At 39.1% G+C, this 17,667-nt stretch overlaps 1 protein-coding gene and 1 long non-coding RNA gene across 6 annotated transcripts in view; one reads left to right on the top strand and one right to left on the bottom strand.

Moving 5' to 3' along the window:
- LOC110829814 (zinc finger protein basonuclin-2) overlaps positions 1-17,667 on the bottom strand; it is a 249,162-nt gene that overhangs the window by 132,078 nt on the left and 99,417 nt on the right. For all 5 annotated transcript variants that reach the window (XM_022063929.2, XM_022063931.2, XM_087344947.1 and 2 more), the window contains one exon: positions 15,565-15,667. In XM_022063929.2, coding sequence (XP_021919621.1) covers positions 15,565-15,667 — 103 coding nt within the window. The remainder of the gene's footprint in view (positions 1-15,564; positions 15,668-17,667) is intronic.
- LOC110829823 (uncharacterized) overlaps positions 7,657-17,667 on the top strand; it is a 371,352-nt gene continuing 361,341 nt past the window's right edge. The window contains exon 1 of the long non-coding RNA XR_015534118.1: positions 7,657-8,323. This is a non-coding gene — a long non-coding RNA (uncharacterized LOC110829823). The remainder of the gene's footprint in view (positions 8,324-17,667) is intronic.

Genomic DNA, 17,667 nt, shown 5'->3' with positions numbered 1-17,667 from the left:
ATAGATAACAGTGTAAAACAGAAGTCAGTTTAAAAAAAAACGATGCCGATAAATTATAGTTATCTGTTGTTCCATCACATTATTCCTGACACATGCTTCGCCTTTTGTTCCTTCAATACAGACGACAAAATATGTTAATAATTGGATATTAATTTGGAGAGCTGTACGAAATTTACTTATGGCGTCGCAGATTAGCAGACTTTCTGGAACATTCCGTCGTGTGGCCTCATAGAACTTTACCATTGCTTCGGAGGTGCCTTCATCATTAGGCCGTTGCCGACTGTGGAGACAGCACGCACGTCCAAAAACTCTGTTAACTTCTACTACACTACACGACCCAATATTCCAGAAGGCTGCCATAATCTTGGCTAAAACAGTTTCGTCATGAAAATGTGTTTGTTTATAATCCGCTTTGGTCTTCAGATGATGTGAAAGGACTTCCCGCAATTCCACAAAATGGCTGAAAATAATTTTTAATTTCTTCTACGAAGATCACGTTAAATAATAAGTACAGTGACACACCATACCAAATGCACTCACTGGGTTGTATATACCAGTTGACCTTGTTATGAATCTTGGCCAAAAAATGTATGACGTTAAACATGCATATTAAAAATCAAATTGTTAATGCCACGTTATTACCCATAATTGATTTTATATTAAAAATTATTTAAAGCACAATAATTTAGTGACGTTGGTAGTTATCAATTGCTATGAAGGTACCTCACCCCAGACCTACCGCGAAGAGTTAGTATGGACTCCGTTTGTTGACAGAATCTGCCAGAAAAGTTTCTGTGTCGTTCAGTTCTGACTGAAGTTGTGGTGAGTGTAGTGTCCTCTGTTGGAAACAATTTACGTTAAAAATATTAAACGTTGTGCCCCTACAACAGACAGATTTTTAAAAAGAAAACGCGACAGTAAAAGATTACTTAAACAACTGCACTATTTTAAAAAAAATTGTAGGTCTCTGTTCTAATTCCAAGTCTGTTTCAAACAAATGCTTCTCATGTAATTACCAAATTTAAAGCATTGTCTTAATTAATTTTTCAGCCTTCCCCACGTTTCTCCCGCCTAATTTTAAGACTCATTTTACAACCATTGCCTCTTTTACCTGAAAAATTTTGAACATGAATTACTGATAGCATTATAATGGTATCTATACAGAATTATGCCAGTTTCTGTGCTATACTCTAGACAGACACAATTAAATTCATAAATGCATTAACAATTGTCAGAAAATCCCCAAATCAGATTCGTACAGCAGAAGAAAGGCGTTCTTGCGCCACGACGTTCATTGCCACGCGTTCCACTTGGGTTCTCGTCGACTGCCTCTTGAGTCCGATGACGGGACTGAATATCCTGAGACATGTTCATTAATGAGTGATCTGTGTACTGGACAACTCACCTACTTTGTACAAAGAAGCTGGCCTTTAGTTCACGGCGGATGCCTGACTGACCTAACTGTTGTGAGATTCTCACGGCTGCGGGTATGAAGGTGACTGCCTTCTGAGATCTTGTGCCATGACGATGAAGGCAGCAAGCACCTCTGAAACGCCGGTCAATCTCTACGAGACTATACGGCGAAAGACCCCAGAAGACAGTCATCCTGTGACGTAGCTTTTACAGTCGAGAGAGAGTTTACTTTGCCTGTTACATCCTTCCGACTAACTTTTAAAATGCTATTTGGCATAGAATATGTCCCGAACAAAAAAAGGAAAAGACTACAAAATAAGAACCATTAAAATAAAAATAGACGAAGCTTTGTAGCATGAATTATTCTGGTAAATATATATCAGTGTCACCTGCGTTAATTCCAGAAATAATTTTGGTAATGCGTGTGAAATTTTTATACACATTTCAGGGTGTCGTTCCAAGCGACATACTGTGAGGAAGTTGAGTTGCAAGTGAGTGAGGTAATCTTCTAACTATAGCTTTTTTGTATTAGTCTTATACAGACTGTAGGGAAGATCGGTGTAAAATTGCCTTATAAGTTGATATAGCATAATAAAATAACTGATTGAATCACTAATCACTCACAGGATGCACTGTGTCCCGGTAAGAATTGGAAAGAAGTGTAGGTAAAGAGTAAACCCGCCTCTTTCGCGGTTTTGCTTATACGCGGAAAATCTATTGTGGTAATATTTGTGCATCGCGGCGTGAGTCCCTCGTTCTTTCGCGGTCGCTGCTGAGCAGGTGTGCCGAATAATACCCATCAGCGCGCATCAACCGTTTATACAAATAGCCACGTAAATAAAGTGTGCACTTCGACTGTACATTTCACAATTTTAGAGCTGATTCTTTCCCTTGTGTTCGGCCACCCCGACATCTTTGAGCCATGAATTAATTATACGTTTTCAGCACCACGTTTCGCGTGTTTTTGGTTCCCCTAATCTAATTTTTACCACGAAGTCTTATCTTGCGAACGGCGAGGGAGTTCTGTGTGTGGTCACCCCTGTTCTTATATCTGGAATAAGAGGTCGGCTGTTGCCGTCGAGTGATGGTCGTGGTTTGAATAATGAACACGGCTAGTGACAAATGGAGTCAATATCAGAAGCCGAGCAGCGTTTTCCCCGCAGGGGTGAGGAGAACGATGGTCAGTCGCTCAGGGTTAGTGGCACTGTGTTTGAGTCACTTGGGAGTTCACCGGTCATCATATCCCCCGTTACTCTATGTGTTACGTTTTAGATATTCATGGATATTTCTACTTCAACCCTCGAGGACTTATTTTTTTGTATCTAACTTGACATGCATACCAAAATCTCAGTGAAATATTTCAATCAACAGAAAAAATTGACCACTTAAAATAGTCATCTCATATTCGATTTGCGGTCAGACGATTCAGTGAAAAATCGATTGCAATCATTTTGGGATGAACGTAGAATACCGCAACTAAGCGCTGTAATGCAGAATCCCGTCGTGTATTTAATAAACGTTTCGTGTAAGCACTGCGACTTTTACGCAACAAATTGACGCTTCGCGCAGCTTCATTACGCCGGTGTGTTTTTCGAGCTGGTCGTTATGTCGCCGATGAAGTACATGTTTCGGTCATACGTATGGTTGATCAGGTACAGTTACTGCACATTCATAGTAAATATAATAATATTAATAATATTATAATACTGTTAATTTAAACAAAAATAATAAAATGATGGATGAAGTTTTCGTGTTTTAGACGAGAAGACTGTAATTCGCTATCATATTTCTCAGGTTTGCAACAATAAATGGAGAACTTCATCTCCGTCGTGATAACGATTGTTAGTAAGTCCGACAGTAAGAGAGATTGAAACTTAACTAGCGTGACGTTGATTTGTGAGTTGTTATTCCTAATGACATGTACTCATTAAGCGGTCATATTTAACTGTCCTTTACCTAGTATTTCCTTTCCCAGACTCTGCCAACTACGCAAGACGTGCCGTGCTTTAACTGTTTTAACGCTCAATGAAGACCAAAATAATTATTAATGTCATGAAATCGACAGAAAACGCTTTGGGGATGGGTTTACGCACGCATTTGGTTTCAACTGGCTTCTTCCTGTTTTTCTAAGTTGCCCAGTTCGTATTTTCGTCACATATTCTACCTCGTGGTTCCTCTCTGTGTCTCTGTTCACAGACACATCTCCATTTGTGCGCATCCAATGTTTAAGTACAAGCAGTGAACACGTCTTCAACGTAACGGCCTTTTACGTGGGAAGACGACGACTGAATAGCACACAGGTTATTTGTTCTGTGTAGGAGTTACATGGGCCCTGGAATTTGCAAAGTAAATAACTGAATGAAGAGTGAGAATTTCAAACAAAGTAGCGCCAGCTAAGAATGAACCGAGTGAGAAAACGTGTTGGTCTCACATTCGTGGAGCCTGGTTTCAAATCCAAAGAGGCTGAGTCTCTTGATTTTCTGTTTTCCTGCCTGGCTGGAATCTCGTTTAGCAGTTTTTGCCTGTCATCCTCAGCGCTCATGAGTTCTTACTTCTTCGATACGTTACGTGGAAATCATATTATGGTAAAATGGAATCTCCAATATGTAGAAACATCGTAAACAATGACATTTTTATACAGAGTGATTCAAAGCTCCAGTAAAATACTGAAGGAATAATGTAAATAACGTTCTTTTTTAGATTTTCTACCGTCTCCGAATTACGACATCGTTTTTCTTATTGTCATTGTCGATTTTTATAAAACGGAAACAAATCGTTTTAATGTAACATGCCACATAATGCCCTTCTTTATAAAGAAACAAGGCAAACAAGCACTGATGATGGAGGCAACAAGCACCTTTGAAACGTCAGTAAACACAACAGAACACACGGCGCTATAACCCAGAAGACAGCCATCTTCATATTCGCCGCCGTGAGAATATGAAGTCTCATACAGTGACAATCATGTTTATGACAATGCCGATCTTCTTACAAAAACGTGATGGAAACTTGGAACATCCCTGCCGAAGAACATTTGCTGAACAGGGACAGGACCAAGACCTTTTTAGACACGCCCTAATGGTGTATAAACAGAGTGGCGCCTCTGCAGCAATTTACGATGTCACGTTTGGCGATTGTCCAAAGTTAGACGAACAGAATTATAAATCGAATGAAAAGCCCAGAGCCCGTGTATACCTCTGTCTCTTTTTACTTTTAACAGATTCGTTCCTGCATAAAGCGTAATTATCTTTTTATAATTTTTGTTTCCAATATGAGTTGGTCCACAAAACCTCTTATGTCACATCGCAGGAGAATCTAATTTTGCAGTCAGTCGAGGCAACTGTGTTAACTTCTGCAGCAGCCTGGCTGTGTCTGTGTTACGACGCTTATGTATGCGTATATTCGAATGTATTTGAAACAAATTAGGTAACATGAAGTGTTAATCTCGTGGAACTTATATTATGTTTTATCTGCCATCTACATTTTCATTCAGGAGAAAAATTAAGGCCTTTAATATGCGAACCTCCTTACATGAAACATCCGTGTTTATAACACAACGTACTCTTTTTCAGTATTGTCACAAATTTTGAGAATCATGATGAAATATGTTCAATATCTCTTTACTATTACCATGGCCACTGATTTAATTAACCAGTTTATTAAAATCATTATTTAAGTCTGGGTCTTAGAGAACAAGCGTTCGTTTTGCACTTGTGGGCATTATATTTAGTGTTCTGTACATAATCTTTTTTGGAGTGACTGTGGTGAGTCACGATTATGGCTAATAGCCCTGCCAGTTTTTAGTTTCGAAATGAAAGTCTGCCAACTGCCAGCAAAGACAATATCTAGAGAGAGCATTGCTCTGAATTTCAAGTTCACATTGTGGATGACAAGTGTTTTTAAGCACTTCAGAGTGTTCAGAATACATCCAGTTAGATTTTAGCTACATTAGGGGTGAACAAGGTGTTTGTCTGGCGAAAAAATTTAGAATGAGACTTGTCTTAGACTTGTAACGAAATCTTCAGGGGTAATTTACGTTGTCCTAAATTGGGGCAATATACATTTTATACAACCATTCATCATTAATTCTTATTTAAATAGAAACATAATTTTCATTGTGTTGGAGTGGCAATGTTCCCATAATTTCAAAGGAATCTGTATGAAAAGCTGTCACAAATGATTGTCAGAAAATTTATATAACTTCTTTCAAGAAGCCAACAAACTACAAAGTTCTTGAGAAGCCAAGAACTTCGTAGAACTCGAAGACTCATTACCGTGACCACAAGAACCCGCCAGTGGACCCTTTCCAAAACCTCATGGATGTCTTTGAGATCCATTTTAATATTTTTTTTGAAAATCAGCCCCCCCCTCCCCCCCGTGAAAGGAGGCATTCTCTGAACATTTATGCCGTAAGATTATACAGCGTCGAATGATAGGATGATTAATGAATAATGTGTTAAAAATGGTGCGGAAGACACTATCTTGGCATTTTGCTGGAGGGACTGAGGAAAATGACGAAATCCTTAGTGGATATCTATCTTTTGGAAGAGATCTGAACCCTTGCCCTCCTGAAAACACAGCAGCAATGCTAACCACTCGATCGCAACTTTCGGTCCTTAGGTCTTGCTGTGCAACTGTAATTGAATGTTTGCACAGCCGCCATGTTGTTTAAGATCGTACAAAATTTTTACTCTGTTAGAATTCGCATAGTTTTAGAAAATCTGTTACCATACATAATTTCAAAACCCCGTATTAAGTGATGATATTATTGCTCTCATCTCAGAAGTTCGTACGTCCACCATGTTGTTATTGCGGATTGTAAAATATAAGATGAACGAAGTTGGGTGACCTTTGATGATATAAGTTTGTACGAAAATTTGTGAATGTCGGTTTTTTGGTTAAACTCTTGAAAGAGGGGACACGCACACAGAAAGAATAATATGATGTAATATGATTCCACTCTTGTTTATGTTGATATCCTGGGTTGTAAACCCATGTGGAGTTTAAGTAAATACAAACGTTTCGGAGGAACATACTGCTTCCATGTTCAGATCTAAAGTTGCCCGAATCTTTGATATCTGTATATATAAGTCCACCTGGAATTACAACCGAATACCACAATCGAAATCTTCACCGCCAGGAGAACCTGAAATGTTAATCTTACCCTTGTTTACAAAGACGAATAAGCCGAAACTAGATTCAAAAACTGGGAGATGTTGATATTGATCAGATTCGTCCTTGACTCTCTGGAACTATAATGAAGGACATCGGAATGAGAAGGGAGGAGGATGGTAGAAACAGGATCGAACCCAAAAACACACCACACAACTCTGTTTTATTACCAATAAATTATTGGTGACATAGACACTAAAAAAACACAGAACCTGTTTGTATTGATGATCAAAATGATTTCATATGCATCATTAAGCGCATTTTAATGAGCAATTTAGTTTTGAATCTTCGTAAGACTGGCACAAAAGGACGCTTTATAATAGGATCAGAGCCACGTTTCTTGTGAGAATGAAATTATGGGCGGACAAAACGCAATCCCAGCTCAGGTTTCTGTTCGCACCAAGGAGTAAAGGTCGCGTTGTGTGACATCCATGATTGCAAAACCAAGGCCAGTGTAATGGGAAACCAAACGCTACCTAATGCGGCCAACTGCAGCTGCTAATATCACAAAATCACCTGTAATAAAAGGGAATTCTAAGGAAGAATTTCGGTAAACGACTCCGAAGTCCTTTATGAACTTTACGTTTCGACAAATGATTAATGGACAGAAATCTCGTCTTTCGTCGGATATTTCAAGGCGCGCTATCAAATGAAAGCGTCATGATTATCAAAAGTCCGAAACTATGTGTGAGGAATTGGTTGTGGCCTGTTTTAAGATTTCCACCCGGGAAGAATGATGGAAACCATGTAAATCACTTTAACATCAAAGCTTCGTGATTTAAATAAGTCACGTAGTGTTAAATGACTGCGTTCTGGGATGTTGCATTGTGTAATATGGTGGAAGTTTACAGACGTTTCACAGGTGTTTTCTGCCTCCATCATCAAGACTATAAGTATGACAAACATCTCTGAAACGTCGGTAAACTTCTACCAGACTACACGTCGCAATATCCCAGGAGACAGCCATCTTCATATTCGCCGCCATGAGAACCATAAACCTCGTCACGTACTGTTTACAAAGGTGACATTTTGGTGACTACAATTATGGGCTGTGGAAAGATTGGACTGAAATGAATGCGTATAAAGTTTTGGTTGGGAAGCCTGTTGTAAAACTGTCATTTGGATAACCAAGGAACGTAGGGTTAAGATAGATTTTGAGGTTGAAGTTGGCCCAGGTGGCGTGCAGTGACAGGCTTCTGTGTCAGAAGTCCTGGTACAAGAGTGCTAGGTATTAGTGACATATCTTCACTGATTATGCTCACTTATTCCTCTTGCTTGTAACAGGCAAGCAGTCGGTCAGTCTGATCGTGTGACAGTGGAAAGGGACATGTGTCTTGAGCGGGTGGAAAATTTTGTCTTGAATCAAAAGCGCCTTTACACAAGGCGCACGATGTGAACGCATATAAGGGAGATAACGCCTGTCTGTTAGTCTGTTTCGTATCTGCAACTACTGAAAGGATTTTAATTAAATTCGGTAGCAGGGGGTGGGGGACAATAGGGAAATTAGCGGGGCCAAGTTAATTTCGATTCTTATAGATTCAGTGTTCTGCTATTTTAAATCGGGTTTTACTTAAAACTTTTTTAAAAAAAAACGTCTGTACGACTGCGTGGTCTGAAACTTTTTGAGACATTTTTCTGGTGTGGTGAACGAGGTACATCAAGTTTCAATGTGCAGTGGAGCGATGCATTTGCAACAAATGACTTCTATCTGCAATGCAGGGATATCAAGTTCTGAGAGGTATGTGAAGTGAGAGCCCATTTGGAAAATATTCATGTCTAGCTTGATAAAAATGTATGTTTGTCTAACGAGGTAAGGGATGTGTGCAGTTTAATTAGTGGGATGTAATGAAACAAATATTATATTAATAGAGACTGGGATTCACTTCTTGTAAACCTGCGTACTCTGGTAGAAGTTTACCGAAGTTACAGAGGTGCTTGCTGCCTACATGATCAGTGCGATGACGTCTGTCATGTTGGCAAACTTCTCTCAGACTACACGGCGCAACACACTAGAAGACAAGTCATTTTCAAATGGTAAGTTCTGTATTTCTGATCACAGCGCATTTGAAAACGGATGAGAAATGTCAAAAGCAGTCTCAGAAAGTCCCTGATTTCTCATCGGAATTCCTGATACATCCTAAATGAAGACGGCTTGTGTTTAGTGGACACAGAATAACTCCGAGCTGCTTGTAATGGTACACGTACACAGAGTTGGCGGAGGGGGTGGGGGTAGGCGATAGCTTATACGGAAAGAGCCACCCGTCCTCTACGTTTAGGCTGTTTCTGTAGCGCGGGTTGAGGCGTGCGCCTGCATTGCCATTTTTTCTTTGTTCACGAAATGCGATGTGGTGTGAAAGTCAGTGCATCGACATACCACCCATTGTGTCGTTATGAAAAGCGAAGAAGAATATTTTCAGTTACACTATTCGTGCATAAACAGACCCTTTACCTCTGGCTCCTCCTTGACCTTCTAATCTACCTTCCACTCTTACTGTGGCGTAGCTCAAGCTGGGACTTATTTCGCGTCCACCGTGTATTTTGCAATATAATTCTACGAGTATTTAAATGGGACAAACTCTATGGACATGCTGGCCATAAGAGCGGTTTTCAGGATAATTTCTCTGATCAATTTGTTCTAGTATAATTGTGAGATTTTAGGGCAACATTCCACTCGGACAGGCTGTTCCAAATTAGTTTGGTTGACTACATATAGACAATCATGGCAATGTTTCCATTATTCCAAAGCAGCCGTAATGGAAAACAGCAACACAACAACACTGCCGGTTGGCTGCCACATGCTTTTCTCTTAATGAAGTGCGCCTAGATAATGGTATTACTGCCTTCCAGTGCACACATATAGAGGCAGACAATTATAGCCCATGGGCGGGGGTGGGCGTACGGTGACAGCTGGGTACATGCGTGACCCCTCTTGCAACATCCCCATTATTTGGTTGTGTAAACTTTTCATTCTGTCCATTGTTTGGTTACAAGAGGAGGGATCCACCATCCGTACACAATCCTATGGACTACTTTTTTATGTGGCCAAATTGAACTAATGTGATGTTGAAATTGATGTCATTTCATCAATAATTTGCAAACTCAAAATATGCAATATAGACTTTAGGCATATATTAAAACCAGAGACGCATATAACCCCACATGTGATAACGCTTACATTGGACACGAATTAATTTAATTTTTGTATTCTGCAGCAAATGGACTACTTGCATTTAATCCTCTAAAGCACAATGGTAACTTAAGGTTATATGTACCACCTACTTAACGTAACATTTTTAGGTTTAGTTTGATTCTCACAATAAACAGTTGTTATTTCCTTGAACAGCATAAACCAGTTATCTTTGAAATGGAGACGTATCGTGTTTCTGTGATGCAGGAACTGAATTTGAGATGTTATTAACATCAGCTTCGTGTTTGAAAGGACTAATAAATCACAGTTTTTCGTTCTTGTTGTGATATTGCTGGAGTAGAGTACGCATGAATTATGAAAAAAGGACATAGAAACATGATTCTGAGCGCAATTAGATCAACCTGCCATGACCAAAACATGTTTGCAGTTTGGAAGGCGTTTTGAAGCTAATGAAATATGGTAGTACTTTCTTCAGCAAATAAAATCCTGACATTCTAACTCTTCATAATAGGTGAGAAAGGAATTATAAAAGACTTCTATGTAGTGCCGTTTATTTGCGCTTGTGTGGTTTTCGGTATTAATGTTATGAACACGAAGAGTGCCTTATGTATACACCGCGTCTGATCGTCCGTCTTCCTAGCTCAATTTATCGTCCATTTATGTTTCGACTCGTGAAGTTTTTTTTTGTCGTATTTTGTAGAAGTTAACTAGACAGGCCCATGACTTTAGGCTGTATCCTAATATTATAAATATGAGTCTAATAATTTAAAACCAGCTGAGTATAAGGTCTTAGAAGGATTAGGTGAAACTGTTGCCAACCCTGACAAGTAAACATTCGCGAAGACATACGAAACACACTAAAAAAAGGTAGATGCTTGCCTTCGAAGAGATGAACTTTTTCAGCTTCTTCTGTAAATCCGTTCTGCAAATTCTTCGTAACAGATAAAAAGTAAAAAGAACTTTTTGTTGTTGTTGGGTTGATGTCACCAAAGCTTACCAAAACTGTTGTAGGTTGATCTGCGTTTTGAACGGAACACTCTTTAATTCTTTCGTGAAATATACAGTAAACTTAGTTTCGTAATAAATTAAATCGACTTTGTTATATGCGAGAGATGACTACACGAGAAATCGATTTACCGCTATATTACATCTAGATCAATAAAGATATCGCAACACGTATTTATAGCGAGTCAAATACACTGAAAGGGTCTTGGAAATAATGAAAAGACCAGCGGAGTAAAATTGACTACTTTCTGTGAAAAGAAGTTACTGCCATTTAACAATGGATTCAGCAGTTTGAATTAAGGTAACTTGATAACATATTCAATGACTATATCAGCCGAAGAGACGTGTCTGTTTGTGTAACAGTGTAAGCCTCATTTTAACCCCTTAATACTGACTCGATGCAACCCCATGCGCTCACACCACATACTGCGAGACAAATTGGAGACAAATGTCAACCTCTCACAGTCAAATGTAAGTCCAAAGGGAAAGAAGCATTCTGCCTAGCAAAAGGCGTGTAATGTTTCGAAATGGACAAGTTTATCGTTCCACGAACACCAGGTAAAGAGTAATTTTAGCTTGGAGGGATGCATGACAGGGGGAACAAATAAGACGGGAAATAATAGGGAGGTGTCGACTGCTACTTTTAATAAAAATAATGCAAACCGTGACGAAAGATTGTCGAGTGGGAACGACTTGGTTTAAAGCTGATGAAACTAAGTACATTGAACTCTGTGGAACAAATAGGATGCTGTAGGCTTGTCCCAGTGACGTTTAAATTGCTGCATCTTACACTAGCCCATGGCATATAATTAAGTGTTAGAGAAGACACAGAAATAAGAATGAAAAACACCGTGTACTGACCCAGAAGGTATAACACATTATATTAATTTGTGTTATAGTCTTTTGTCTTCCGTGCTTTTGTATGTATGAAATACTATTTGAGTGTGTGGGCTGGATACGGTAATGAACCTGTACTTGACTAGCTGAAGGTACTATAAGCTTCTCAAGGACCGTGTTCCAATGAATTATTTATGCTCCAGTCTTCTGTCGTATACCTCATTTGACATTGAAAGTGCAGATTACTTCTATCACAACCGGGTCATTTACGGTTAGGCCTGGTTGCACGTCTGATTTGAGTTAGTTCATTTAAGAAGAAATAGTTTTTACTTACATTTGTCTTTGAATTGAACTTAGTATATTGGCCGGATGGGACTAGAATAAGACAGCTTAACTCTTTTTGGAAAACTGATAAACATATCTCGAATACTGCTAGTAGATTGGATCTGCCAAAGAATTCGTATGACCGCCATGTTAGTGTCTGTCTTGATAGGGGTTATTAAAATATGGTATCGTGTTGTATAGAGTTTCTTAAAGATTTTAGTTTTTTTCACAAACATCAGCGTTCATGTACTACGTATTAGTGAAGTACTGTTTTTGTATAAAAGTCTCAAAATTCGCTACTGAAAATACAGAAGTTCGTGTTTGATGTCGGTATATAAGTACATTATAGGTTACCATACCTTCTAATTTAGGAAAGTGATTATGAAATCTAAAGTTACAGTCAGAATATTTCATTACGAGCAAAAGGTTCGAAACAAATTTCTTCCATTATCTCCTCCTACACTGCCAATCATATATTCGGCCACATATGTATCAGAAATGTGGATAAGAACTTTCCATTTGTGTCTTCTATAATATTCCAGCACCAAATCCGCTATTCAGGCTTGAGTAATGTCCGTTTTTGTTCGGACGTGGCGTGTACACATCGGTTAGGCTACATCCCCCATTAACGAGGCACTGCCGGTCACTTGCAGCTCTGTTTTCTTTTTTATATTTCGCTATTAAGTCCATGTATGGGAGCTTGAGCTTATGAGATCGTTAATACCTTAATGGACTGTACGAGCAGAATCCTTGCGGCTGGCGACATCGCCTCTACTAAACCTGAGCTGTGGTTAGTGCGTATCAATCACTTGCCCCATATTACATGTTCTGTCTGCCAACATGTACTAGTCATTATTTGCTCTATGTAATCAAACACGTTCTTTTGAAGACAATCGCCTCTGTGATTAGATGCTTTTCAGCTACGGATGAAATTATTATTTTCGCTAAGAAGGAAATAATGTAATGGTCGAAAGCGCTGTCGATTTGGAACACGTGTGCGTAGAATAAACGAATTTTATGTTTGAGTCACGTTTCTTTAACCCTTGAATCCTACAGTCATGTTACCTGTTGTCGTGTCATTAGCTTCTGATTTAATACTCTCAAAAGAAAGAATGTGTCGAAAATACGTTTTGAGTTTTCGGAAAACGTTCACAGTCACAGTCGAGTGGTTCGCACTTCTTCGTATTTGGGAGATCTGTGATTGAGCCCCGAGACAGGATATTCCGTCATTTTTGTAATTTTTCGGGCAAATTCTAGAATAGTACCTTAAATTAGGCCACGACGTTTTTCTTCCATATTCACTCCCAGCTACTGCAGTGAGTTTAATGGAGACAACGCGTTGCTCCCGTCAGCTGTCAGATATTTCCATTTCTCTCTAGTATTCGACACAGCCGTAAAACTTGAATATCGTGTACGGCCTAAATGAACTGCCAAACTCAGCTGAGTTATTGATATCCTTTTGAACTTCCCTTGTTTTTATTCTTCTTCTCTTTTCTTCGCCGATTCATGAATAAATTTGCATGATCGATACCTTTTTCTAGTCTTAAACCATTCTCCCTCACTTTTTGTGGATTTTATCTTTTTCCCTAATGTTTATACCATAGCAGTTTTTATGTTCACCTTCGTGCCAATGACTACCTTTATTTTATACAGAATATAAGTAAATCTCGAGCGACCCACTAGCATATGTGTGATTGAATATGCAGTATTGGCCACGAAAGATAACTTAACATTTCTGTTGTTGTAATGAAGTAATATGCAGAAGAGTGGTCTGGTCACAAGTTCCGTGTCATTTAGATTCTTAAGATTAAGATTTTTAAGACAGTTTAGTATTTTTACATTTTTTGACTTATTTGTACGAACCGTTTTAGTGTCCTGTGTTTATGGTTGTGCTACTCCATGTTCCTTAAACTGTGTTCAGAAGAATGAAAATACGGATTTCTACTCGGCTTGATCTTTGCAATAATCTCTTGTCTCTAGGACTTACGAGCAATGCTAATGTCGAAGAGATTTACTTAGTCCGTATTGACACCGCTGTTGTATAAAAAAAGCACGCGGAATTGAATATCAGTTGTTATTTGAAATTTATGCTCTTGTACAAACTTGGTTAACGTCTTACGGCTATTTTGAGATTACAGACTACTTCTCATATACCGACGAAGACTGAGTCACCGGGATTCGTTCCGGCATCCAAAGCCGGTTTTCCTACCTCTCTCCTTCTCTAAGGCCTACAATGGTTATGCTGCATTGGGAAATCCATTCTTAATAATTAATCTGTCCATATTATTATTCAGTATTTTCAACGATGCTGGTTTCCCCATGTTGATTTCTTGTAATGTTATTTTTAATATGATCCTTTCTTAAGAACTTCGCCAGTGGTCCATGAAATTTCATTTACTAAACTTCCAGTAATTTTCATATTTACAAGGACCTTATTTTGGATCCAAAAATTAATGTAGTTTTTGCTGTATTTTAATAAGTTATACTTCGTATATTTTTGGTCATATTATTTCCCAAACATCTTGTTATGATTCCACTTGTTTTATTCGGATTAAGAATTGTATTATTAGGCTGTCATTGTCTGCTTCTGTGATAACGGATTATTGTGCTACCAACATATCTATTATTTGTATGTACCTACACAATAATTTGACTACCTGTTGTAGTATAAGTATCTGCGCGGAGATGGAATACGCGATGTATTTCATGTAGGCATTAAAAATTATTGCCTCTGTAAATATAATGATAAGTATAAGATATTTAACGAGAATGTACCTGAGTATATTTTTCTTTCAAGAAGTTATATGAGGGAAAACATTTCAGAGTTTGTTTATAATTTATTCCCTTTGAGATCAAGTACATGCATACAGCTGCTTTGCACTTTAATCCAACGCATGTGTGCCTAATTTCACGAGAAGAGTGTTGCGTTCTTTTTTTATAGGAACAATAAAGCAATAAATTTTCATTATGTTCTCATCAAGAAATGGATGCGTGTCCACCCTGACAAGGCGACCGCATTACAATATTGCTGCTCTCGCCTGGGTGTTGCACTTATGTACAGCACGACCAAAGCAATTAGAATATACTGAGAAATCCAGTGCTGCTGGAGGGACAACATAATATTTTGTTCAGGTATAAACGAGGTCTTTGTGAATGTGACTCTTAAATAGAATGCGCAGAATTTTACTTTCGGACCGTAATGCGTCATCATGTCATGGTGTTCAGGGACGGGAATAACTTCATTTTACACACAATAGACCTATATGCCTACGCCGCCTTACTATTTTGGTCTGCATGTAAATATCTGTTTTGTAATTATGTTTAATTGCTTGAGATCTGATTTTTTCACGGCGGTGGAGATGTCGATGCTGGTCTCCTAGGTTTGATGCTGCGTGGATTTTTAAGTATATACCATAGTTTCGGAAGAATATATGAGTTACTTCATCACTGAAGTTGGAGGTATTATTTTCCTCCGAAACGTTAGTGTCTACTTACAAGTCCACATGGCGTTGGAACCCGTAAGATCAACTTCATTGTCTTCACCTTTTTGAAAATCTCGGGCATCACAAAACTGGTATCTTGGCCCTAAAATAAAGTCAACTTGAAGCTTGGCTAATAGCCTGAATTGTGAATAACACTTACTTAAGTCTGGAATTGTGACTTACCGTGTGGGACCCAGCTGTGGTTGCACGTGTCACAGTAGCGTATATTCATCTTGCCTGGCGTGAAGCATTCACACGAGCAGCTCGGAACCGTGCACCGGATAGCCTGTAAAATAGCAAGCGTCTTATGTTATCCCCGGATATCATATTTTGGGTTCTTAAATTATGAGATGTGCAAGAAAATCCAGTTTTAATTCACATCTGTCATTCGCCTTTTGGGTTGTTTCGCCCTGTAGACTTTCGGCTGTTTCAAGATCTTACAGAAATGCTGACTTCATTTTTAGGACTCAAGTGTAGAGGGTTAGGTACACGATTGAATCTCATGTCAGCCCTGAAAATGTTGGCAGTATGTTCCTTCGTAATGTCGGTTACAGCCGAACGACTACGCGATGTAACCACCTTAAAGAAAAGACCGCTGTTTTTATTCACATAAACCACAGTAAGAATTTCAAATCCACTTTAATGTACGTGTTTAATTTCTGCTAAAATTATGTTTAAAATTATTAATGAAATGTTCACCTCCCCCAAGATTTTAAACGTGTAAAAATTAAAACACTTCCTCGCGTTCTGTTGGTTATTTCGTGGTAACAGGTTTCTCGGTTTTTGTCTCCAGTGAATAAATGTTAGGAGTTTCGCTGTCGCCTTTGTCTCTTGAGTTATCGGGACGTGTCATTTCATAACATGTGACACTATTATGCCATGGATCAATACGAATTTGTTTTCTCAAGAGGAAATGACAAGAGTGTTCAGTTTTAATAAACGATAGCCAGCACACTTTCCCATTTCACGACCCGCCACTGCATATGGCTCCCTTAGCCTGTCACTGTCACACTTTCTGGGTGAAAGATGACGACAGAAAAGCAAGCCTACACTTTGATATTTCCCTTGGCTCCTTCCTTTAGAATTAAATTTCAAATTCAAATTGACACACAGTGCATTCTTCTCCTTTGTTCTTTCAACCAGAAACATGATGTTAGAAGGCGATGTTTCAGGTTCACAAGGTCGCGAGTACGAAGATGACACAAATTTACCGACGTTTCACAGGTACTTGTTGCCTCCATCATCAGGATCCTTGGTGGCACCAAGTACCTCTGACACGTCGACAGACTACACGACCTAAAAACCTAGAAGACATTGTCTTGATGCGAGTTAAAGTTTGGAACAGTGATTTTAAGACTGCAAAATTAATTTTCTGTACATCAGATTAATGTTTTCTAAATCTCGCCTTTTCTGGGATCTGTCTATCTTTACTCTTCGTCTTAATATACTGTTTGGTCTTCTGACTGGTACTTCAGATCACCAAGCAATTATCATTCGCTGGACTTGCTCATAAAAGCATATTCTTTTATAGTTAAGGTATTTGTAATCTTTTTTATCATAAATACGACTCCATGATTACTGATCACTGCTGTATTAAATTTGGGCGAACAGGTTTTCAACGAAAATGTGTTATACGAGGCGCGTCCTCAAAGTAAGTTTCCCACTCGTCCCACAGCTAGCAAACCTTATATTGCGCGAAGCGACTGTGCGTACGTGATAGAGCAATGACGTAGCATGGCGCATGCACTAACGGCACCTCCCGCGTTCTCACAGTAGCATCGTTGCAGCTGTTGAAGATGGAGGTTCTTATTCCAGCTCCCGCCGACTGTGAAGTGCGGTCAGTGATAACGATAGGCCGCACACGGCTCGACGGACAGCAAGTCTCCTGCAGGAGTTCAGCTGGGAGGTGTTTAATCATTCACCCTACAGCCCGGACCTCGCTCCCAGTGATTTCCATCTTTTCCTACACCTCAAGAAATTCCTGTCCGGTCAGCGTCAGCGTTTTGAGAATGACAGAGAGGCGGAGATGGTTGTCACACAGTGGTTCCAATCCCAGGCGGCAGACTTCTACGACACAGGTATTCAAAAGTTGGTCCCACGGTATGACCAATGTCTCAATTCCGGTGGCGAATATGTTGAAAAATATCTGGACACTTGCTGTATCTGTTGCAATAAATATTTCCATGAAATTGTGTTTTGTTTCTGTAAACGGCCCCAGGGAAACTTACTTTGAGGACGCGCCTCGTAATTCGCTGTTTTGAAACTCCATAGGAGATTTACAATGTC

This window comes from Zootermopsis nevadensis, unplaced genomic scaffold (assembly GCF_977971745.1).
Source record: "Zootermopsis nevadensis isolate Lab colony 2312 unplaced genomic scaffold, Znev_1.0 Znev_ptg000008l, whole genome shotgun sequence".
NCBI lineage: Eukaryota > Metazoa > Arthropoda > Insecta > Blattodea > Termopsidae > Zootermopsis > Zootermopsis nevadensis.
This window is presented reverse-complemented; position numbering and strand designations above follow the sequence as displayed.